At 36.9% G+C, this 26255-nt stretch overlaps 1 protein-coding gene across 1 annotated transcript in view; it reads left to right on the top strand.

Moving 5' to 3' along the window:
• WDFY3 (WD repeat and FYVE domain containing 3) overlaps positions 1–26255 on the top strand; it is a 219804-nt gene that overhangs the window by 73221 nt on the left and 120328 nt on the right. The window contains exons 3-5 of the mRNA XM_045536707.1: positions 4851–5187; positions 13082–13205; positions 23058–23167. Coding sequence (XP_045392663.1) covers positions 5008–5187; positions 13082–13205; positions 23058–23167 — 414 coding nt within the window. The 5' untranslated portion in view covers positions 4851–5007. The remainder of the gene's footprint in view (positions 1–4850; positions 5188–13081; positions 13206–23057; positions 23168–26255) is intronic.

Below are 26255 nucleotides of genomic sequence, written 5' to 3'. Positions count from 1 at the left end.
GAATTAATGTTCCTAAAATGTTTATGCTACCTAAAGCAATCTACAGATTAATTGTAATTCTTATCAAAATCCCAATGGCAATCCATGTATTTACAGTCAGCTGATGTTCAACAAGGCTTCCAAGAACACACAATGGTGAAAGATAGTCTCTATAATAAGTAGTTTTAGGAAAATTGGATACGTACATGCAGAAGAATAAAATTGGACCCTTATACCATAAATAAAACAATTCAAAATGAAATTAAAGGTTTAAATGTAATATCTGAAGCCAAAAAAAACCACTAGAAGCTATATAGGGAAAAAGCTTCTTGATATTGGTCTAGGCAATGATTTTGAGAGGGATAACACCAGAAGTACAGGCAACAAAAGTAAACATGGTCTAGTGAGATTGCATCCAACTAAAAACTTCTGCACAGCAAAGGAAACAATCAGTAAAATGAAAAAGCAACCTATGGAGTGAGAGAAAATATTTATAAACCATATATCTGGCAAGGGTTTAATATCCAAAATACGTAAGGGATTCATATCACTCAATAGCAAAATCCAGATAACCTGATTAAAAAATGAGTGAAGTACGTGAATAGACATTTCGCCAGGGAAGACATGCAAACGGCCAACAGGTATACGAAAAGATGCACAATCTTACTAATTGGGAAATGCAAATGAAAACTACAGTGAAATACCCACCTCACTGTTAGAATGGCTGTTATCCAGAGGGTAAAAGATAACAAATGTTGGCCAGGATGTGGGAAAAAGGGAACCCTTGTATCAGTATCTCAAGGAGTATCTGCACTCCCATGTATACTGCAGCATTATTCATAATAGCCAAGATATGGAAAGAACCTAAGTGTCCCTTGACAAATGATTAGCTCAAGAAAATGAGGTGTGCGTGCCCACACACACACACACACACATACACACACAGCCTCAGAAAAAAGAGAAGGAAATCCTGTCATGGGTGAACCTTGAGGACATCATCACTAAGTATGACATCAGCCAGTCACACAGAGACAAATACTTTGTGATCTCACTTATATGTCCACATTCTATAGTCAAACTCACAGAAGTAGAGCGTAGAAGGGTGGTGGCCAGGGGCTGGAAGGAGGGAAGCCGGGGAGATGTTGACCAAGAGGTACAAAGTTCCGGAGCTCTAACGCACAGCAGTAGTTAACAATGCTGTATTGGGTGCTTGATATTTGCTAAGAGGACAGATACTAAGTGTTCTCAGCACAAAATTTTTCTTAAAAATGATAACTATGTGAGGTGGTAGCTATGTTAATTAGCTAGACTGTGATTCTTGACTTTCGACTTTTTTTTTTTTTTTAAATGACATAGACCCCTTTGAAAGTTGGGGAATCTCTTAGAAAAAAATTTTTGAAGTATTCGAGGATCATGAATCCTCTGAGTCCTACCCACAATGTCTAGATTATAAAAAGACAAAGGAAAAAGAGCATAATCTAAAATGTTAGCTAATGTACAAAATGTTTATAGTATACTTCAAATTTTATTTTTGTTCCGGCAATTTCCAGGACCATAAATACCAGTACATAGTAAGTTATTTGAATGTATTTGTTGAGATTTTAATATTTATGTTTGGAAGACTTACGTATTTTCCAAGAGTGAACTATGTTGAACATCGATGACCTGGACTGATTTTTGTTATTTTGTAGTTTGAATGTTCTCCTGGGCTCTTTGCCTATGTGTCTAAGCGCTGTTTCCTGCACTTGACCACCGGAAAGTGTACAAACTACATTCTGCACGGTAGTCGGGACAGAAAAGCCCATGGCAGAGTTCTAAGCAGAAGGTATCTTTCTGCTCCTCACCTGTGATATCATATCACATCCTCCTGTTGCAGCGAAGCTAGAGTGCATAAGCATATGCCTGTAGCCAAATACGGATTTCACTCAAAATTCTCAAGGGCAAGTATATTAAAAATGCTCATCCTTCTTACAGTTTTAAAAATCAGGCCGGGCGCGGTGGCTCACGCCTGTAATCCTAGCACTCTGGGAGGCCGAGGCGGGTGGATCGCTCGAGGTCAGGAGTTCGAGACCAGCCTGAGCAAGAACGAGACCCCGTCTCTACTAAAAATAGAAACAAATTAGCTGGGCAACTAAAATATATATAGAAAAAATTAGCCGGGCACGGTGGCGCATGCCTGTAGTCCCAGCTACTCGGGAGGCTGAGGCAGTAGGATCGCTTAAGCCCAGGAGTTTGAGGTTGCTGTGAGCTAGGCTGATGCCACGGCACTCACGCTAGCCAGGGCAACAAAGTGACACTCTGTCTCAAAAAAAAAAAAAAAAAAAAAAAAAAAAATCAATAGGGAGATGTTTAGTAAATAACATTCTAGCCTTGCAGTAGTGTTTCATTTCTTAAGAAATGGCATACTGGCTTATGTGGTTATGCAGCAAAATTAAAAATTAATCTCAGGTAATGCCTGCTTTTCTACAGATTAAAAAGCAAATTGCCTTCCATCCAAATTCTGCATATCCATAATGTCCTCCCAGCCTTCCTGGTTCCTTTTGTAAGATATCCTGTTTTTGTGTCTGGAATTAGCTAATTGCTGGCACAGTCAGTAGTGGTTAAAAAGGAGTAATGGTGGTTTCTGAAAACCTAGTGTTATTGATTTTGTAGATACTTTAACACAGTGGTTAGTTTGTATATTTTTAAACTGCAGCTCCAGCAAGGGACTGTTTTATATCAGGATTCAATACACATTTGTACACCCTTACCTGAAATAAGCTTCATGAAACAATAGTTATCTTTACTATGTGTATTCTAATTTTTTCCATTTCTCTTTTTAAAATGCTTGTCACTATCCACTAAATGCATTAATGTGACTCAGCAAAGAGTTTCAAACTGTTGTTTTGAGAACATGATCTTCAGTTACATGATCCTTTTATGATTTAAATGATATATTGGGGTATTTTATTTAATTTGCGTATTTTCAATCTATGACATACACTGTTCTCAAGCACTCTAAGTGTAGTTTGTCATCTACAAAAAAGTTAGAAAAAATTTTTTCTGCAGATATAATTATTTATTTGCATTGTTTTTAGGAAATTGCCTGTTTCAACCATCTCCATAGTTCCTTAAAACTGCTGAATTTCCTTGATTATTTTCTCCATCCAAATTTTTACCCTTATATCCAACATTTTCCCACTTTGTCCATTAGTTTCACTGCCCCAGGTGCTTTCTACACCAAATGACTGGTTGTCAATTTTTCACACCATCCATATTCATAAAAGAAAGCCAGCCACCTACCAAAAACTTTGTGGAGCTCTTGCCTTTTTTTGGCTGTTTGTTTTTGATGTTTTGAGATTTGGATGAACTTGTTTCTTATTCTTTTTGTATATGCTTAACTATAAGGTTATTAAGTATGAAATGTCGGATTTCCTTAACCTACTAAGTTTGATATCTCTGACATTTCACTTTGACACCTCTTGTTTTATGTTTATTGGGAAGGTGCATCCTCAGTCTTTCAAACACACGTTTTGGCTTGTGATTATCTTTCAAATTTTTTTTTTGGACCAATGTCTTTGAAACCATGGATAAGTCAAAAATTTGTGTTATTTTTGAATACGAGTTCTGTCGTGGAACCAATGCAGTGCAGACCACTTGAAATATCCAACAAAGTGTTTGGGAAAGATGTGGCTAATGAACACACAGTATGTCAGTGGTTTGAGAAGTTCTGTTCTGGTGATTTTAATCTTGAAAATGAGCCATGAGGGTGATCTGAGACCAAGGTGGATAATGATGAGCTGAAAGCTGTAGTGGAAGAGAATCCATCTTAACCTACGTGTGAATTAGCAGCAAGGTTTGACATCACTATTCCAACAGTATTGGACCATTTGAAACAAATGGGCAAGGTAAAGAAGCTGGATAGATGGGCACTGCATGAATTAAACAAGCGTTAGAAAAGAATTTGTCTCGAAGCTTGCCTTTCTTTGCTGTAACAACATAAAGGTGAACCATTTCTATACCATATTGTTACCTGTGATGAAAAATGGATTCTTTTTGACAGTTGTAAGTGTTCAGCACAACGGTTGGATAGAGATGAAGTGCCAAAACACAATCTAAAATGGAATATTCATCACAAAAAGTGAATGGTGTCTGTTTGGTGGTCCAGTGCTGGTATAATCTGTTACAGCTTCATGAAAGCTGGTCAGTCGATTACAGCAGATGTCTACTGCAACCAATTGGATGAAATGATGAGGATGCTTGTGATGAAGCAACCAACATTGGCCAGTAGAGACAAGCCAATCCTCTTTCAAGACAACGCTAGACCACATATTGCACAAATAATGGTGCTCAAACTATAGAGGCTGGAGTTGGAAACTCTTGTCATCCACCATATTCACCAGACCTTGCACCAAACACTGCTTCCAGGCTTTGGAGCACTTCTTGCAAGGAAAAGTATTCAGTTTCCAACAAGCTTGTGCAAAACGCCTTTCACGATTTCCTAGCCACTCCCTCTCCAGACTTCTTCGCTGATGGCATAAACAAGCTACTGTTAAGATGGCAATACTGTGTCAGTAATTTAGGTGCATACTTTGATTAATTGTACTGCTTCTTGTTTGAGATATAATAAACTGCACTTTTGATTCGAAACCGGACATTTCATATTTAATGTCCTGATATTAAGCAACCTATTAGTAAGATTTCTGATCCTTTTACTTGTTGAGCTTGATGTGACTAACTTAATTGGAAACATTTGTTACTGTTCCGATTAATGTTTTATATTTAATACAAATTGTGGCAAGGCCAGTGGGAACTTTGAGTGCCATGATTCATGATTCGTCATTCTGGGAGATAGATCAAAATTAACTTCACTTCTGTCTTTTCTGTTTAAGGACGTACAAAGACATACTTTAGACAGAGTTTGCTGTTTTGGAGACTTTTGATAAGCTCTGGCACGCATGCTTCACCTGGTCAGGACGATGGCGTTTGACCGTGTCTGTATTGCCGTGTTCCTGCAGAACTAGAAGTGTTTCTCACCAACCCGCCAAGATGAACATGGTGAAGAGGATCATGGGGCGGCCGAGGCAGGAGGAGTGCAGCCCGCAGGACAACGCCTTAGGACTGATGCACCTCCGCCGGCTCTTCACAGAGCTGTGCCACCCTCCCCGGCACATGACCCAGAAGGAACAGGAAGAGAAACTGTACATGATGCTGCCAGTGTTTAACAGGGTAAGTACAAGTTGCCAAACACCTACCTTCAGGGAATTAGGAATAGGACTTTTTAGGTTAATCTTATGTCATAGTTAGAAAAAAAAATGGTAGGATGCTTGATGTTTTAAGCAAGCTTGATGTTTTTATTTCTTCCTTTCCATTTGCTATAAATTAACGCGATGTGATATGAAACCTGCTCAAAATGAACTACACTAAGAATTTCTTCAGTTCTAGCAGATTACGGGAAGGCTGTGAGCCTTTTGTGAAATGTTTCTGTAATGGGAGGGATAGAAAGAGGGATAGATTGTAAATTATCATTTGTGTTATTTCTCTTACCTTTTGAAGGGATGGTTTTATTACACCAAATGGTACAATTGCCCAAGCTCTTTGTACACTGTAAAAACTCATTGCAGTTTGTTTTGTTGTTAGGCTGGTTTTCTATAAGAATTTCTGTACGAGGATAGTTATAGGCCATGGAGACTCTAAATAGAGTTAATGTTTTAATGTATTTTGTCTATTATTTGTAGTAAACTTGTTGGGGATTTTTAAAATAACTTTTTATATTTATCAAAGGTTTACAAGTACATAGTTTTCAAAAGTCAAGTAGTTCCACAGGCTCCCAGGTGCCTCCTGCTCTCTACCACTAATTGCTGCTGCCACTAAGGCCTTTTAAATAAATACTTTCACTCCTCTCTTCTTGATTATTCAGTTTTAATTGACTTCCCACTGAGCAATGTGAGAATTACCTTTTTTACTTCTTGTCCTTTTAAACCATAACATACATACTCAACACTCATTCATACATGCTGTCCCCTTATTTTTTCCATATAGTTATCCCATTTTTGTAAGCAGTATTTGGTGTTTACTGGCTACTGGCAATGGTGTAAATTTATTCAAAGACGAACTTCAAAGTATACCTCATTTTCCCTCATTGTTACAGAATTTCTTTTTCCCCAGGCTTCATAACTGTTTCGATTTCTGTGTGTCTTTGGTCCAGGCATGTTCATAAAGCGAGGAGCAGGCAGCAGAGGGGGAAATTTGGAAATTTTGAGGAGAAAATGAAATTGAGGGAGGAAGGGTCATAGAGTCAACTTACAGGTGGATGGGGAAGACGTGAACAGAAGGACATTCAGGTCATCCTGTAGAAAATCAGATTTTGTTGGGTGCCTAGATTTGCAGTCACAGTAGGTGTTGAATAAGATCTTGCTTGAAGACCTCAGCTTCCTGTAGTCACCAACAGGTGAGGTGACCTGTTCAAAGTCTGGAGTAAGTAGGTCGAGTAGGCGACTTAAGAAAACTAAGGTGACTTGGAATATTAGTGAAAGGGAATGAGTGAGAGAGAGAGAGCATTGAAAAGGGGCAATGAAGGAATGGGTTAGTGTTGATGGCCCCTGAAGGTTGGCGATGATTCGTTTGATCTGGATCTTACCCCTACTGGCCCGTGTGGAGTAGAGAAGGCTGCACTGAGGTTCGCTGGGCTGGTGAGGCCGAGGGGCAGGAGCGGAAGGAAGAGAATAGGAGATGAGTTCACACGTCAGTGTGTTGGACAGAATAGGAAGAGGATGGAAGCATTAATGCATTTAGAGAATGTGCGTTTTCTTATCCATGGAGTGAGAGGCCAGATTATCTGTTGGGAGTGACACAGGGAGGAGATGATAGAGTAGACACTGAAGACAGGTGGGGAAAGGTTTAACATACCTGTTCTACAAATGGGAGTGAGAGCAGAGTACGGGAAGCCATTGTTTTAGGCCCTGTGCAGGTCAGTTATTAATTTTCATGGGAACAAGTTCTGGGAAGTAGTTTTTTTTTGCTTGTTTTGGTTTTTAATCTTTTGTTTGTTTGTTTGTTTGTTTTTTCTTAATGTCATGATGTACTATTGGCTGCTGAGTAGTTGGAGGTAATTTCCTTCTCCCAGACATGGGAATGTGTATAAGGTGTTGATAATACATAGAGCAACTAGGGGAATTGCTGTTCTTAGCTGTTAACGTGAATTACCAAGTAATACCGGACACACGGATCCCACGCATTTTATCAGTTAGGCTTCCACAGGCAGTTAAGGTGAATCTTAGACTAGAAGATCTTGGGAATATTTGGTTTTTTTAAAAAAAAAGATATGAGAGGCTTTATTGTTTTCTATCTGCTTATACTATTTTAGTTCTCTTGTGTTCTGTGTTGTTATAAGTCTTATTAACTAACAAATTCTTTCAAGTCACAAGCTTTTAATTGACTAGGAGCACATGTAGATGCAATGCTTTAAACTCTAATATTAATATAAAGAGCAATTTGAATATCATAAAGTTTTAGTCAGCTCTTAACTAATGAAAAGAGAGTTATTTCTGTACCCTTGTGACCAATTTAAAAATACATAGAAATTATATTCTTTGGATTATCGTTAATTAAAATTGTCTGTAGATATCATGTCCGTTAAATCTAGAAATATATAACCATATCTATTTAATGTTTGACCATCTGTGCACAAACCTTCTCTACTAAGGAGAAATACCTTTGGTGAATGAATGGCTCGGTATGGCCCTGCAGCCGACCAGTTCTATGACTGCTAAAAATGAGTTGCAGTGTCGATTTTTGAGACTTTGCTTGAGTTGTGCTAACTGGTGAATAAGCCGTAATACCGTTAGACATGGACATCTGTCTATCTACAGAGTAGTTTTTAAAATTATGCTTAATAGTGTTATTTCAATGTGTAATTTTGCCTTTAGGAGACATGGTTGGGAAATGACATGCGTAGAGTCCTTTTTCTGGGCCAAGTCTCCTGCTGGGTTCCTGAAATGCCTCCTGTGGTCTTCATTACAGTCCTACAAGGAGGCCGCTGTTCTCCTCCCTCTCACTGATCCTCTCAAACTGAAAGATGATGGTGGAGTCTGAGAATAGCCGAATAATATTTATTCAGCATTCTTAAAAAAGTAATTAACCTTTAGTCGCAAGAACAAAAGCTTACAGAGAAAATACTTGGTCTAAACTTATTCAGAATGACTAGCATTTTAGTTGTCTGAAAATTCCTTAACTGCCATTATTAATTCCTTGATATGTGTTATCATACTTCATGTGTACTTTAGAATGTGATCTTTTACCAACTAGATCTTCTTTAAGAAACTCCCGTTGTTTTTGAACTTATTTCCAATTTATATTTAAGAAATATTTAAATTGAATATAGTTTCCTTTTTTAATCTCTTACAAATGACCTTTGCTTTTTAAGCTGTTGGCTTTGGAGAGAGGTCACCCAAGTTTAGAACCCAGTAAGAGAGAGATCAGAAGTGATTTAAAAACAAAACAAAACAAAACAAAACAGAAGTGCAACAGTTGAACTATTTGTTGCAGTTTTGTTACTTACCACATAATATTGATACAGTGATACTAGAGAAGGTGGCTTGGGTCTGTGCAGCAAAAAACTTGCTGAATTCACCCCTGAAGTAGTCATATTTACTTACCCGGTCAGTGGCAAATCTGGACAGTGACAAGCCACACCAGAGCAGATGAGAACACATGTTCTCACGAGGCAGTAGGAGGGACAGGGCTGAGGTAGGCATTCTGTTCCTTCTCCCCTCAGTTTAGGGTTCTTAGAAACAAAAACAGTGTAAGCTAAATGTTTCCCTGATCATTTATATTAATTGATAAGAAATAGTAACTGTTTTACAATATGAAGTAATATAATTACATCATCATTGTTCATTATTTCACATTGTTATTTATAGCAAATTACTAAAGGACTAATGATGGTCAGTACGCTCTCACTTAATTTTAGATGTTATAATACGTATATCTAGGAAACAAAAGACTCCACTTTTAAAACTTGGTAAACATTCCAACCTCTCTTTCATTAGTCATATTTAATAAATTCTCATTGAATAGCACCCTGCAGCAACATATTTGAGCCTCTAATTTATGTATGCCATTAGATTACACCATTTAATTTGTTCTGCCTGAGTGCCAAAAACATTTAGTTGAGGAGGTGCCAGGAAATTTTCTAAAATTTATTTAGGTGGATATTAAAAATGACCCTTTTGAAAGCAAGTCAGACCATGCTATTTCCTTCTAAAGGTGAATGATAGGAAAGTTACGGTGAGAGGTTCATGCAAAGTTTGAGAAAATATAGTACTAAGTAATTAATAGCCTTGCTTAGAATGAGACAGATCTAGTTTAAAATTCTGTCGCCACCACTTCCTGTTTTAAATTAACTTCTCTAACCCTTAATTTACTTATCTGTAAAATTAGGATACTAACAGCACCTATTCTATAGGATTTTATGAGATTTAAATGACACATCAAGTATTTGAATAGTGCTAGGTACATTTTTAATGCTCATGATATGGTAATTGTTGTTATTTTTAGTGAATTAGCTAGAAGGCCTTTTTGTTCCTTAGTACTGTTTTTTTTTTTAAATCTGTTATGAATGTCACATGTCTATTTTAGAATCATCCCATTTGAGTTGACTGTGTCACCAGTTCTCTTGCCCAACTCTCTCCCTCAACAGATAAGGAAACTAAGAAACAATAAATTTTGTGCCGTAGTCAGTAGTCTCTGAGAGTGAGACGTAAAATCAAAGCCTCCTGGCTCTCAGCTCCATGCTCCATCGCCTCTGGCAAACATTTATGGCAATGATGGGAGCATTGTATATTTTCAAGGAATGCCAGTATTTGTTGAAGGTGATGAAAACATACCTAATATTTTTAGATTTAATTGTTTATGTCAATCACAAAAAAATACACTCTTTTCTTCGCTACCTTATGCATTCAGTATTATCTAAGCTGTCAGATTCATGCTTTGGTCCCTGTACCCCTCCAACCTTACCTTCTTATTGACATAAAAAGTCCCTCTTACACAAAATGCTCCAGCTTTACCTGCCTCTTTTTGATTCCTCAACTACCCCAGTCTCATTCTTACTCCAAGATCTTTGCACAGCTCCTGTTCTTACTGCCTGGAACCCTCTTTCTTTGTCTCTTTGAACTGTAACTTTTGCTAATCATTCGGTATCATCCTTTGGCAACAGTGTCATTTCCTCAGAAAGATCTTTTCTGACAACTTTGTTCCCACCCTAGGCATTCTCTTTCCGTTACCTTGTTTTACTTCCTTCATAACATGTCACTGTCTTCACATAATTTTAATTTTTAACTTGTTTACTATTTGTCTTCTGTGCTAAAATGTAAACTCCATGAGTACAGTCATCGTATTTGCTTTATTTATTTGTATTCATCACCTTTAGAACATGGCCTGGCATATATAATAGGAGGTCAATAAATATTTTTGAGTGAATAAATAAATGAATGAATAAATCAATAGGGTTAGCTCCCTAGACTATTAATAAATATAGTTTGTGTCAAAGAAGCAATGTTTGTTCATTTCAGATTAGCAAATGTGACACAGTCCATTTTCTATAGTACTGATTTTGGGTTGGCCAATCCAAGCCAGTTTTATTTATTTTTGAAAAAAATTTATTTACAGAAATAAAGCTGTAAATATCAAGATTGTTGAAAAGTTAGTGGCATTTTCAACAGTGCATTATTTACCCAGCGGGAAGACTGTTCGAATAATCACATCCTTACAACTATCCAAGAAATGAGCTACTAATTTTATGAAGTTACCTTAATAACTTAGGAATAAAATACCTCTTAATAATTCTTAGGAGCAAAATATACATTAATATATCCTGAGTAATAGGAATATTTATAAATACCTTCATTAAAAAGTTACTCATCTCTGAGTACAGATAGAATGGCTATTCAAGCATGTATTAGGCTTCTGTATTTTTATCTCCCATTTTTTAAAGAATGAGTCTTAAACAGGTAGCATAAGGTTGAATGTAAGCATGCAACATTTGTCAAAAATCTCAGCAGAAAAAACATTTATTGACTCATTCCTGGTTCTTTGAGATTATTAAAAATCACTCCTTTGTCAAGTTGATGAACAGACTAGATATAAAAGTATACCCTTGTGGAATTTATTAGAGTTTTCAACTTAATTTGAGGGAGGTTGTAAGAAACATAGGATCTGTTATAAGACTGTAAGAAACATTTTCTATTAGAAGGGTATTATGTTATTTGTTACATCCTTTGATTAGGATCTTTGAAAGGAATTTTTTTTTTAATATTACTCAATAATCCCTCCTTATCTTGGGTTTTGCTTTCCATAGTTTCAGATACACATGATCGACCATGGTCCAAAAATATTAAATGGAAAATTCCAGAAACCAATAATGCATAAGTTTGAAATCACACACCGCCCAGCTCTGTCCCTCTGGGGTGTGGATGGTCCTTTTGTCTGGCACATGCATGCTGTATAGGCCAACCTCACGCTAGCCACTTGGCAGTGGTCTTGGCTGTCAGACCAGCTGTTGTGGTATCACTGTGGTATCCCAGTGCTCGTGTCCAGGGAACCCGTGTTTCACTTAATGATGGCCCCAAAGTGCGACAGTAGTGACGCTGGCAATTCGGATATGCCAAAGAGAAGTGCTTTCTTTACGTGAAAGGGTGAAAGTTCCCAACTTACTAAGGAAAGACTCAAAACCATATGCTGAGGTTGCTAAGATCTATGATAAGAACAAATCTATACGTGAAATTGTGAACAGTATATTGTTACAATTGTTGTATTTTGTTACTAGTTGTTGTTAATCTCTTACTGTGCCTAATTTATAAACTACACTTTATCACAGGTAGGTATGTATAGGACCAAACATAGTACATATAGGGTATGGTACTCTGTCTGCATGGTCTCAAGCATTCACTGGGGCTCTTGGAACGTAGACTATTATAGTATGAGGAATAGAAGTACTTCCTTAAATATATTTTTTCTTACCCTGAGGATGTTATGAATGGTGTGACTGACTGGGTGCCTGAGCCAAAATTTGTGACCAAAACATTGAAACTAACTTAGATTTTTATTTAGTCTTTTTTTCTAGTCCATCTCCCTAGCCTTGGTTTTTTTATGTACTTACTTGTTTTGTTTTCTTTCTTACTGTTAGATTATGTTCTGGTGTTCTTCTTCAGTGCTCCCTAAATGTTCTCTAAAATTTGGTGTGGGGACAGGCAGCATATAAATAACCAACCATATGCAGGCAGCATCGCTGTAAAAGGCAGAGAAAACAAATATGAGTAGATTACGTTCCCTGCTATTGTAGTGACGTTTGAACAGGTAATAAGAGTACAAAATACTGTGTGATAAGTATTATAATGGAGAGAGGATAATAGCTCTTTAGAAGATAGAGAATTTCCTTTCAGCTATAAAAACATTTTTACAAACAGTGTTACAGGATACATGTAGTTATATAGCCATTAAAATACTATTTTTTTTTCCTGTTATGGTCCATCCAGGTTTCTTATTCTTTTTGCTGAACCCATACCAGTTTATCTTTAAGAATTATTTATTTTAAATTTCCTTTGTCTTCAATTTTTGTAAAAACAAGTTTATTTCATGACCTTTCCATTTATTTTCTTTATTATAGTCTTTTTCATAACACTCGTGTTTTGAAAATTCTTGTGTTTAGAATTTAGAAGTTCTGAGATAATGAGTTTAGCAATAAATCAGTCTCTGCTTTTCATCATACAATGTTTCTGCAGGCCATCAACTTTTCTGTAAATTCTCAATTTAGGTTTCCTGAGAGAAATACTGTATTTTCTAAAGTTTTTAGTGAGATTGATTCAAATTTTATAAATAACATCTCTGGCTTTTAGATTTCATTTTTGATTATTTATCCAACAAATCGTTTAATTAATATAGGGAAATAGGACTAGACATGTGATGATTTATTGAAAGAATAGTATTTTAAACATACTCAGATCCAGAGTAACTGTGTAAGTGTACTTTTTTGACTTGATTTTTCAAGTCATACCACACTTTGAAAGTTATGGAATTTTTAAAAAGGTGACAATACTTCATTAAAAATGTTTTTTCTCATCTACAGGTTTTTGGAAATGCTCCGCCAAATACCATGACAGAAAAATTCTCTGACCTTCTGCAGTTCACAACACAAGTCTCACGACTCATGGTGACAGAAATTCGAAGAAGAGCATCAAACAAATCCACAGGTATTTTTACAGAAGCCAGCAAATCCGGATTTATTTGAAGGGACAGACAGTTCTATAACAGTACCGTTAGTATTAAATGGAAAATAGATGCTGTTCACAGCACATGGATGTCAGGTGCCAGCAGTTCCCGAGAATGTTCTACTCTGGATAGTTCCACTCAAAGCTACTCTTCTTGGACCACCACCACCTCCACCCCAGCCCTTTTAAACACACCCTGTTTCCTTCTGAACAAAATCTAAATTTCTTAGCTTGACATTTAAAGCAAATCTGGGATCTGGTTATATATATATATATATATGTATATATATATTTTTTAGTGTACCTTATTTCTATTGTTTGTTTTCTTTTCTGTGTTTCAACCAAACTGGGCTGTTTGAAATCCCCAGATGTGTCTACACTCTTATTTGGGTCCTTCACTTCCAATGCTTCACTGAGTGGGGGGGACTCTTCATCTCAATGTGTCTGAATCTCAGCTTGGATTAAGTCACGTTTCCTTGATAGAAGTTTTTGGCTTCCTTCATCAAAAAAAATTTTTCCCTTCTGAAATAGTGTTTTGTTTTGGAAACTCCTGAGTGGTAATTGTGTCTGTATCTTCCCGTCAGACCCTAAGCTGCTCGGGGCCTCTGTGTCATCTATAGTGATCGCTCTCCAGACCTGCTGCACGGCTGTCCCTTTATGTCTCCACTCACGTTATCCTGGGATTCCTTTCATTTTTTTTTGGATGGATTCCGTTTCTTGAATCCCATGGCATCTTTTTTCTCAAGTTAACTTCCTCTTTTTGGTAGCAGCTTCCTGAGAAAGGATACAGGAGGAGGAATTATTGGGGCTTGTTTTGTTTGTTATTTTAGATACCCCATGAGTGAAAAAATTTTTGATTGTTGTTGTTTTTGATTATTATTGTTTAAAACGAGTTTTTTTCCTCTTCACCAAGTAAGATGATACCTTTAAGCTGACAACCTGTCAGTTACCAGTGCTTGGAACAAATTCTGTTACTTCATTATAGCATGGCTTTATTATAGAAAAGGAAACTTAGAAAATCAGGGGTCCACACGAGAAAAGAAGGCGCAAGCCCACCACCTTCATGATCCCACAGAGAAGTGCTCTGGGAGCTCTACCGAGTGCACCCCTGGGGTTTGCATTTAGATGGAAAGGGACCACCCCTCCCTCCTCTCCATCTCCCGGCCTTCTCCACTACTAAAGGATGTGCCTGAGAGCGGTCTTACCAGTGAAGAAACACAAACCTCTTGTGATCCAGGTCCTGTGAGTACTAGATTTGGAGTGAGTACTGTTGAGTTGCTGGAGAATGCTAGCTGTCTAGTCCCAGGGGGCCGTCCTACCAAAGATCGGACGCTACCAGTCTCATGGGGAGTTGAGCTTGGGTTGTGCCTCCTGCGGGGAGATGGTCAGTGTCTTAGCGGGGTTCTTCTCCCTGCAGCCCAGCGTGAGCACGCAGGGTCATTTTGGATCATCTTGCCACTTGCATGACATCAATCCTCCTTTAAGTGGGTATCAGATTCTATGTTGCAAACCATTTTATCTCAGAATTTAAAAAATAATTTCGCCATCATATTCTAGATTTCTACACTCCTATTGAGAAATCGGAAGCTTACCTGGATTCTTGATTCTTTCTCTGTGACCTAGTTTTTCTCTAGAAGCTTTTAGGATCCTCTCTTTTTCCCTACTATTCTAAAATTCCAGGATGATGTGCCTTCTGGTAGACCTATTTTTATACATTATGCTACGTACTCATTGGACCCTTTCAGTCTGGGAATTCATACCCTTTAAATTAGGGAAGGTTTCATGAATTGTTTAATAATATCCTCCCCTCCCCTGGAAATAATACTCTCTTTCTAGTCAGATATGTCTCTTAGACTGCTCCTCTCATTTTCTGTCTTTGTGATTGGACTGCTTGTTAGAGAACCCTCAGTTTTATCATCCATCCCTTCCGTGGAGTGTTTTTCTTCATTTTGTGGCTTGTATTTTTCATTTCTGAGAATTCTTTTTTTTTTTTTATTGGTTTCTATTCTTACATGGATGCATTTTCTTCTCTTTTCATCCCCCTGAACACCTGTTTCTTTCAGGTTTCATGAAAAGGTTGCCTTTTTATCAATTTGTTTTTGTTTTTGTCTTTTATCTTAGAGAATGTCCTCATGTGTCTCATCCTTGACCATCTGCTCTTATGTAAGAATGGAGCGTTAGAAAGCTGATGGGCAGCTTTTTAATTATGTGTGGAGTTTGCAACTGTGGGCTTCAGTGTAAGGTGATCTTGCTGGGTTGTTTTGTGGGCGATCTTTCCCCTGAACTAGGGATACTTCTCAGAGAATTGTCCAGTTTCTGCTTAGAAAATGTATGTATGACTGTCGACATTTTGGAAGCCAAGTGGAGAAAAGGTTTGAGGACCCTCAAGGTTCAGTACAGAAGCTTCTGTTTTATTTCTGTGTGCCCACGCTGTGCCTGGTGCCCCCAGTCCAGACTCCCCCTCTTACTCTTTTCAGTGAACAAGCCTCCAGTCCAGTGCTTACCTGGCAGTCCAAGTGCTCTGGAACATGTTTTCTTCCAGCTCTCCTCTGTGTAGTCCCGTATTTACCTCTGCGTGCAAAGGTACCTGGTACCACCAATTCCTGAGCCTCTCAGAGCTACTGTAGTCCGTAGTTTGGTGGCTTTTCCACTTGCCCTGCACTTACTTTAAGATTCTAGGAGGGTTTGCTAAGTCAGTTACCACAAATCTTTCTGCTATTTTAGTATCCAGAATTTTGTTGCTGTCATTTTTTAAAAATTCTTTTTGGTCTTAAGGGTTTATATCTTTTAAAAAAAAAAGTCTTTTAACAATTATTTTAGTGACTACATTAGTCTGCTTGGGCTGCTGTAACAAAATACCATAGACTAGAAGGCTCACACAACAGAAGTTTATTTTCTACGACTCTGGAGGCTGGAGGTCAGGTTGCCAGCATGGCTGGTTCTGGTGAGGACTGGCTTGCAGACTGCTACTTTCTTGCTGTGCACTCACATGGGGAAGAGGAGGAGAGCAAGCTTTCTGCTGTCTCTTCTTGTAAGGGCCCGTCACGAGGGCCCTGTGCTCATGGTGTCGTCTATACCTAATTACCTCCAAGTACCTTCATGTTAGGGGTAGGGCTTCAAAGTGTGAATTTTGGAGGGACACAGTTCAGTCTAGAGCAGGGATATTTCAGAGGACAGCAGAGGTAAATGCATGTGCTCAACTTGCCATCCTAACTGGAGGCCATTATATAGTCTTTTTAGCAACAGCCATTAAAATTTAGATTGAGGACTAAATCCCTTATTCAGAAGCAGTACATTACATGGATTGATGTATGGATTTTAAAGTGAGTTGGTTTAAATTATATTTTCAGTCCTTGAAACAAGTCCAGTGAAAGGTGATAAGATATTTTAAGGTATGTGTCTCTGTCTTCTCCCTTCTCCACCTAAAATTAGGATCACATCCTTTTTTTATCTTTACTTCATTTACTCCTGTGGAAGTGAAAAGTTGGTATACAGAATAAGATTTGTGTCTTTAGGTTTTTTAAACAGGTGATTTGAAGAGAAATTTCTGTCACAACATGGATGTCTCTCACTGCATTTTCTTTCTTGAGTGATAGATTAGAAAAAAGTTACCAAAAGTTTGCTAATAATTCTGTTGCCGTGTTTTTAAATACCTAATCTACACGTTGGTGGAAAGACAGTTTGCTACACTGGAGGTTTGTTTTCCTAAATCCCTTCATGATTTTACATCCACAGAGCAAATTTTTATATATAATGAAAAATGTCTTAAATGGAGTAGATGATGTCTCATTGTTAGTTAACCGTAAGGGTTACACAAGTATTTTTTTAACTGGTAATTTTGAAATAATTATAGACTCATAGGAAGTTGCAAAAACAGTACATAGAGTCTTGTGTGCCCTTCATCCTCTTTGCCCCTAGCAGTGACAGGTTCTTACCCAGGAGTTCTTAGGATACATTTTTCCATGTCATATGATTTTTAGTTTTAAACTTTTGAAATTTATTAACTTTAGAATCCTGTGCAATTCAGTTGAGTTTGTGTATTATTTTCTGATGAGAAATCTTTCCTAGCACCCTGTCTCAAACAGGTCTTCTGTCGTCTGTCCCCATGCCAGTTAGTATCTGTTCAGTCACCTTGTGTATAATTTCCTTCCTGGCACGTCATCATCCAAAAATATCTTATTTATTTACTTATTTAATTTTGTTACCTGCTGTATTCACCCTCATCAGTAACACCTAGAAAAAATGCCTCTCACATATTAGGTGTTCAATAAATTTTTGTTGTTTTTTGACATAGGATTTTTTTGTTTTTTGTTTCGTTTTAAATACTTTGAGAATTTGAGTACTGTTAGAAGAGCCAGCCTTCCTGATTTTTAAGAGAGATGAGCGTAATTGTAGAGGATCTTCTCAGTCAGCAGTAGAAAACTCTGGCTATGGGAATCCTTGTTTTCTTCTTTCATTTCTAGTCTTGAACATTAGAAGATTCTTTTGGTCAGTGTTATTAAAAATACTTTCATGGAGATTTTTTGAGCTTTTTGATTTTTCTAGTTCAAAAGAGTTCTAGATTTTCATGATCTAAGTACATCCTAAATCATCTAATCTTAATATTTCATCCTTATTTTCTTATTAATTTATTTTTATTGTGGTTAGAAAACCTCACATACCATGAGATCTACCCTCGTAACAATTTTTTAAGTGTACATTGTTGTTAACTATATATGTATCACGCTGTGTAGCCTATCTCTAGTTTTTTATCTTGCATGACCAAAACTTTATACCCATTGAACAGGAACTCCGTATTTCCACCTCTCCTCAGCCCCTGGACACCAGCCAAAATTCTGTTTTCTTCTCCTGTGTGTTTGACTACTTTATTTACCTAATATTACCTTTTATTTTATAGGAGTTATCATTGAAAGAAATTTTGTCATAATTTATATTCACATAATTTTTCTCCAAAAAAAAAAACAAGTGAAATGATCTCTCTATTAATTCCTTTGAAAGTTGGCTGTATTTATTGTACCAAAACAAGATTATTTTTCCAGGATCCCTCTGAATTTGGTGTGGCAGAGTTACTTTGGGTGTTACCTAATCACCACTCAGACATAATAAAGTCTTTTTATCGGATTACTTCTAACATGGACTGTAGATATCTGAGTAGGAGCCGTGCTTCTCTGCAGTTCTCTTGTTTGAATCTCTCAGAAGTTAGTGAAAGTGGAAATCAAGGGAATTGATTTAGGGAATCAAGGGAAATACCAAGATTCAAAATGAATCCGTGGACCTATCTGTTATACATTAGGACAACTTCACAGGCTCTCTCTCTCTCTCCCTGCCTTAATTCTCTTTTGATGCCTCCCATGTGGCTTTTGTTTAAAGTATGTAGTAACTCTCAACTAATTTTTAAAAAACAATTCTTTGGCTATATAATGTCCAGGGTCTATCTTATGATTTCCCCCCATCTCTTCTAGTTATTTGTTAAGCTCAGCCGTGCTAATTCTGCTTAATTCTAAGGGGACATGGCTGATTTATAACAGTGAAGCAGAAAATTCCCACTTGTATAAAAAAATAGCATCTTCAGCTTTTCAGTGACTTTGCTGCATGCGGGTCACCACTGTTAAACCCAGTGGTGCAGCCACCCAGCCATGGAGAGGAGAGGCCCGACACTGTTGCCACAGTACTCCTGTTCCAGGGTTGGTGGAATGGACTGAGTCCCCAGTTAGACAACCCAGCCTTTTTTCTTTAAACAGAAAAACAGTGTGCCCTGCTGTCCCCCATGGATTTCAAAGCCACAACACCCTCAGGTAATCTCATTTCCCAAGGTGTGGTTCTGTATTGTCAAATGAAAAGAAGCATGGAAGCTGTGGGTTCTAATGCTGTTTTTCTGACTAACTTGTGGAATTTTTTTTTTTTTTTGGAGGGGTCAGGGGTGTTTAGGGCTTTGTGTCTTCATTAATAAAATAAGTGTAATAATACCATTGACATGTCTTACCATCACCCTGAAGCATCAGTTTGAAAATGACATATGCTTTAAATGGACTTGGCAAAGGAAAAATTATTGTATTGCACTTATTAACAAGTTTTACGTTCTAATTGTTCTCAATGCTGTCTAATTGAATTCACTCGTATTCTCTCACTGTAGCGTACGTTCTTTACTTATTTAATCTAATTATGAGCGCTAACTCCATTTCTGTATTTTTCGTTCTAATTATATATGTATTGAAATGAAGTGTGAAAGCTAAAGCTTGACCAAAATAACTGGCAACTCTAAAGATGGGTTAATATTAATACGTTCTTTTTATTAATCTTAAATTATCATTTAAATTTGTGTTTGTTAAATATTATTGAAATTAATAGATCCTAATAACAACATGTTTGTGACTAGTAGTGGGCTTCCCCCCCCCCAGAGTTTTAAGAAACTATGTGATTTATGGAGGTTTTATTTGAAATTACTTTGTAGGATATATAATGTTTTAAAAATACCACTAAATGCTATGTAGTTTAAAAGGAGCTGCTTACCTCATTTAAAATAAAAAATGGGAGATCCATTTGAGATATCCTAAATGACAGCATGTTGAAATTGGTAGGTGAAAGTAAAATAGTTCTGAATACATTTGATATGTAAAGATAGTTTGTTTTATCAGTGGAGTTTGGGATCTCCCACACGTCATTCAACCACAGCCCTGTCCAGACCTCTGTATCTGTAGGAGCATGTCATTCAAAACCAGATAACATCACTGTACATCATTACTGATACAACTTAAGATCTTTTCTACCTTCTCAAAAAGAGTAATTGTTATTGTTACAGTGGTAACGATGTTAAAAGGATACATTATGATTATACCACGCTGTTTTTTTCTAGTCTATTTTCACATGCTTTATCTTGTCCAATCAGCACAGCAACCCACTGGACATGTTACAGTAATGTTTAATGACAAATAGAACATTAGCTTTTTATCTGTTGTCTTTTCTCATCTTGAGGAATTCCTTAATGTTCATTGTGAATCAAAACATAAGAAACCACACATTTGAAGTATAAATGCCCCCCATTGATCAGATAACTAGAACTGCTTCAGACCAAGAATACATTTTTGGTGTTTTGGTTCTCATTATAAGCATTAGTGTCTATTGTTTGTATGTGACAACTTACTGAATAGTGAAAATACATATTTGCCCATTTTCTTTTAACGCTGATAGTGCTAAATAATATGAGCAGAATCTAAATTCATTTGAAATGTGGCTTATCTATAGGTTTCTAGCTTTTGTCCAGGAAGATAACTTTGTTTTGCCTTTTCTCTTAAAATAGGTTTGGCTCTTCAAAATGTGTTTTTCTCCCCTCTGTGAGAAACATATGGCATTGACCAGATCTTTTCCTAATCAGTGTTTTTTATGAAATAAAATTTCATCACATTGATTTAACTATGAAATAATCAATTTGAAAACTACTGGCTGTTTTTTAAAGATACTGAGTTTTAAAATTGGAAATGAACAATGTAAAACAAAAGTTTTATGTTGTGAAGAGGTCTAGAAAATGAAAGCATAATGTGTCAGCCTTCAGCTGAGAGTTTTAGCTAACTGGGAAGTAGTTGTCTTCCTTACATGGGTGTTTAATTACTACTAAGGAAGGGACTCATGTTACGTAGCCCTTGGCCAATCGTTGGGTCCTTTGTAGACTTGAAAGAGATACTTGTACATCAGTTTTTACCACTGATCTCAAACCACGGTTGCTAAAGTAGTTTTCTCCATGTTATTCTCTTATTTTTTTTTTCTCCTTTCTCTAATGAAATCTTCACACTTTAGTCAGCCTTAAACATGGCTTTGTTGTCCCCTTTTCAAAACTTTCAGGAATTCTTCTTACCCATAATAAATCCAAACTCCTTGTGAAAGTTGTAATCTCTGTGTCCTCCTGTTATTATTATTCTTTGATCGAGTTAGTTTGATTCACTTAACGGATATTTATTGAGTGGCTGCTTAGTGATGGGTAATGTGCTAGATACTGGGGATTGGCAGTGAGTGAGGCTTAGAAGAGTCTGTTCCCGTGGACAGCTCTCTTTTCTAGAGGGGGAGAGACTATAAATCAGTAAAAGTAGGAACAGAGTAATTTAAACACTTAAGAGATTTTGAGTAATAGAAATAAGCCAGGCTTCTGTTTGTTTCCCTCTTTTCCAGTAAATAATAATAATTATCATAAAGTGTTTCAATAATATTTAATTAAATCAATTAACATTAATTTAATATTAAATTATAAATATTATTTATAATAGTTATTTTCATATATTTTTAAAGATAGGATCTATGTTGTCTAGGATGGCCTAAAACTTCTGGGCTCAAGTGATCCCCCTGCCTCGTTAAGCTTCCTGAGTAGCCGAGACCACAGGCCCAGCCACTGCACCTGGCTCCAGTTAATTCCTTTAATCACTGTCTCGGTCTCTTACAGGCCAGACAGCCTGGATTTGAATATGAGTTCAAATATGAATTCACTGACTAGCTCTGTGACTTTAGGCAAATTACTTACCTTCTCCATTTCTCAATTTTACTAGAATGAGGAGTAAATTAATAGAAAATAACTCATAGGGTTCCTGTAAAGATTAAGTAAGTTAAACTCACCAGTACTTAAAACAGTGCTTGACATATAGTTGACTCAATAAAAAGAAGCCATTTAAAATTTTTTTCAGTTACAGTGTTCCCTCAAATCGGAATATATAAAGATGAAATATGGAAATATGCCTACCACTGAATCATATGTAAGCCATGTATTCAGTACTCTAATAAAACATTTTTATCTTTATTGTATTAAATTGAAGAAAAAAATACCTCTAGGGTAATCTAAATCCTGTTTATTCTACCCTGTGATCCTTTATGAAGTGTGTTAAGTGTACATTAGTATCTTACCCAGTTAGTTCACAGTGAACAGATTGGACTTACTTTCTGACAATTTTAATTCATCTCCTACGTTCATGTAAAAATTGGCAAAGTGTACTGATGGTATTAAGTGCAAGTTCAGGGATTTCTCCATTTTCCCTTCTTTCTTAAAACGTAATCAACTAAATTTACTTTGAAAAAGTCTTCTGAGTCTGCATTTGTGGGAGTGGCTCTCTTACGTACCTCACTAATTCTCTGCTCCTACTGTCAGCTGCTCAGGCTGTCCCTGTGTGTATCACTGAGGCAGTCTCTTCCCTCTTTCCCTCCGACCAGTCTCTTTGGCCTTTTATAGTCTGTCCTACACGTTACTACTAGATTAATAGTCTTGGAATAATCTTTTCATCATCGACTTTGCCCAAGAAACTACGTTTGCTCCCTCTTGCCCAAAGAGTCAAATACAGCCCTTAGCTTGTTAAGCGTCTATATTTTTTATCACTACTGCTGATACTAGACTTACTTGTTAATTATGCTCTTCTAGATTGTTAAGCCAATGTTATTACCGTTCTTTGCCTTGATCTGTACGTTCAGGCCCGCTTGTGTAACCACTCTTGGGTTTTAATACTCTGCTTCTATTCTCTCTGCGTCCCCGGCCACTCCCACTTCCTGGACAAGTATGTTTTCCAGGGAAGTTTAGCTCACATTTTACCTCTTCCATGAATCTTTTTGATTAGTTCATGACCTATCTTTCCCTAAAATATATAGGTTGACTTCTGTGTTTCTGTATTAATGATATAAGGGTTTATGTATGCCATTAAAACCTTACTAATTTTAAAATTTGCCCATAGAATATATAATAGTGCTAATACAAAGTATGTGCTTTTAGTAAATGACCATTTCCTTAGTAGGTTTTAAGAAGGAACCTCTTCATATGTGATTTACCCCTCTCCCCCCTCATTTAATGGCTTTCCTTTGGTTTTCTAGAGGCTGCAAGTCGGGCCATAGTCCAATTCCTGGAGATCAATCAGAGTGAAGAAGCCAGTAGAGGCTGGATGCTTCTGACAACAATTAATTTGTTAGCATCCTCTGGTCAGGTAACCCTCTGTTTGTATCCTCTTGGGATTTTGTTATTAAATTTATCATCATGTCCAAATGAGATTATGGTAATCATTTGTGTTCTCTTCTTACTTTTCTAAAACATTATTTCATGCTTCTTGCAACATCTCTGTGAGGAGCTTGATATTTTAAGCACTTTACTCATGAGGAAATGCATGGCTTAGAGCAGTGTTTTCCATCTTTCCATGTCACAGCACACATGGGACATGATACTATTTGTACAGCATCCTGGGAAAAGAGATGGACCACTTATGGCTGGAGGCAAGTAGCCCAGGAGCTCTGGGTCCATCAGGCCTAGCCCAGCATGTTTGCATCCCATGTTAGGGAAACTCTGGCTTAGAAAAACATCTCTGTTCGTGTAAGGTCACTCAGCTAATAAGGAATAAATGACATGGAAAATATTTTTACATTTTTGTGGAAAATAAAGAAACACTGATATTATCAGGATAATATATATTCCCTTCTCCTTTGATTTATTCTGGAGATTGCTTTTTATTTTCTCTAAATCAGCTTTAAGTATCTGTCATGATATATGTTGCATGTATTCATTAATAAGCCATTGGGATACCTGGTTTTTGATTTTTGATATTTCTGGAATAAAAGAGGTTTATTCAACCTTCTAAAATCCATAGTATAGTTACATATTGAAGTCTGTTCTAATCTTGGGACTGTCTGTTGTCTCAACTGCAATGGACTTTCAAATACCTCATATCATTTAGTAACGGAACTTACAAAGGTGACTGTGAATAATCGTATTCTGCAACTAGTCCCTAGCCCAAAGTAATGAGCACTTGGATTTTTCCCCTTGGAATGGTCTGTTTTCTTTTTCTTATTTTGTTTTTGTTTGTGTGGTTTTTTTTTTAGTTTTTTTTCCCTACTTGGAATTAGCGTGACTAACTTGTCCTGGTTTTCCTGGGACTTGTAGACAGTCCTACATCCGAGGAAACCACTGAGTCCTGGGCAAATGGAGATTGTTGGTCACCCTAAGTAAGCTTCAGATGGTCCTAAAAGCAGACCATTGTTTTCATGCATCTGTCACTATACTGGATGACTAACAAAATCCCAATTCCATTTGCTGTTGATGGTAGCTATAAATGGCTCTATGTTACTATACCGAAATTTATTTTAGAATAGCATATCTTTACATGCTATTAAAACTTTAATGTTAAATTTAAATATCTACTATAATATTTAAGTATTTCATATCTCAATAACTTTTAATTGTAATGTTTTTACATTTATTCATATTTTCTGTAGACACCTAATCACTTAAAAATTACAAGTTTAGATGCCAAGTTGTTCTTTAAATCTATCAATAGTAAGATGAAAATGAAAAATCATGTCACTTTTCTTAATAGGAAGGGAAAGCTAGTAATAATAAAACTGGAAAAATATACATTTAAAAAGCAAATTTGTTCTGCAGAAGGGTGGACTCACTGAAAAAATAAAAATAAAAAGCAAATTCAGTGTTATGTTATTGAGCTGCCTTTGTTGTCTGAGTACCATTTTCTGGTGGCAACAGCGATATAGAGCGATGACTAAAACATGGTCCTGACTCAACATGTAGATGACGGAGATGAAGCAGAGAAAGATAACACCGTGAAGTCAATAATGGGGTATATGTATCGCTGTGAACACAGAAATGTGAGAGTAAGCATTCTGACAGCGAGGGTAGGATGGAAGATGAGGAATTAAGGAAAGTTTGAGACATAGCAGATATTTAAACTGAACGTTCAGATGTATGGTGACATGGTATGTCAAGAAATAATAAATCATAGGTGGGTAGAAAAGAGGGTTCAGCAGTATTTGAGACAGAAAATGATACTGGGTAGGTAGAAAGGGGCAGACTTTTGCCAACGGTTGTTCTTGAGGTTCTCTGCTCTCCATCACCCTGCTGCTGCATTTGTTCAGGCCCCGGTCTCTCATAGGGTGTTTTGTGCTCGTTTCCTAATTATCCCTGCCTTCTGGCTCTCTGTATTTAATTTATGATCTATACCACCACCAGCTCATTTTCTGAAATCTAGTTCTGTTATTTTTTGTTTGTACATATCACTGGGTCTTTGTTACCAGCAAAATAGAAATCAAACTAGAATGTGGGACCATTTTTGTAGGTCATTGAACATACATTCTTTGTGGGCCGCTTAACCAGCTCTCTGCCCTAAAGAAGGGTGTGTAAGTAACGAGCCTCAGTGGCTTTGCTTGTAAAATAAGGATCGTACAGTAACAGTGTCTACCTCACAAGGTTGACTTGAGGAATAGATGAGATCATGTATGTAAAGTGCTTAGCCGTATGCCTGTTATATGGTAACCACTAATTAAAGATTAGCCATTATTATTGTGGCTTTTCAGGAGTCAGCAATTTTGAACTCTGTGTTTGCTCAAACATACTGTACCATCTGGCCTAACCTGCTGTGTATCTTCCAGATGACCTTTCCCTTTCTATTTTGGTTCCTTATACATCTCTCTTCCATTCCTGCCAGTGTTGATCAGGCCCTTTCATGTTAGCCTGTGTGTGTGTGTGTGTGTGTGTGTGTGTGTGTGCATGTGTGTGTATACATACACTACCATTGTTAGACTTAAGCGATTAAATCATACTTACTTATGAATCTGCTAATACTAGTAGACTGTGGTCTTCTGAAGAGCAGAAATGCTTTATCTGCCAGCACACAACTGACATTCCCTAGGCATTCAATAAATCACGAGAAAGTAAATAATCAATAGGTGATGCCAACCTGTTGACCTCTTGTGCAATAAAACTTTTGGCAAATATCATATTATACTTCTTAACAATGTTAAAATGTTTGCTATAAGAAGGTCCAGAATTTTTTCCTCTGGAAATGTTTGAAAATAATAGAGGGATGTATTTACCTCAGTTGATGGCTTTATCTGTCAAATGTCTTTCCAGCCCCAAGAGTCTGTAATAAGAATAAAAGTAAAAATGATAGTAAAGGAGCTATTAATGTAGTTAGTGCTTAATATGTTTTGCATTTATTATCTTATATATCCCTGATATTTACCCTAAGAAATAGGTACCGTTCTATCTACTTTTATAAGAGAGAAAAGTGA

The sequence above is a fragment of the Lemur catta genome, chromosome 24 (genome assembly GCF_020740605.2).
Source record: "Lemur catta isolate mLemCat1 chromosome 24, mLemCat1.pri, whole genome shotgun sequence".
NCBI classification, from domain to species: Eukaryota; Metazoa; Chordata; class Mammalia; order Primates; family Lemuridae; genus Lemur; species Lemur catta.
The sequence above is the reverse complement of the archived record's forward strand: the minus strand, read 5'-3'. Positions and strand labels throughout refer to the sequence as shown.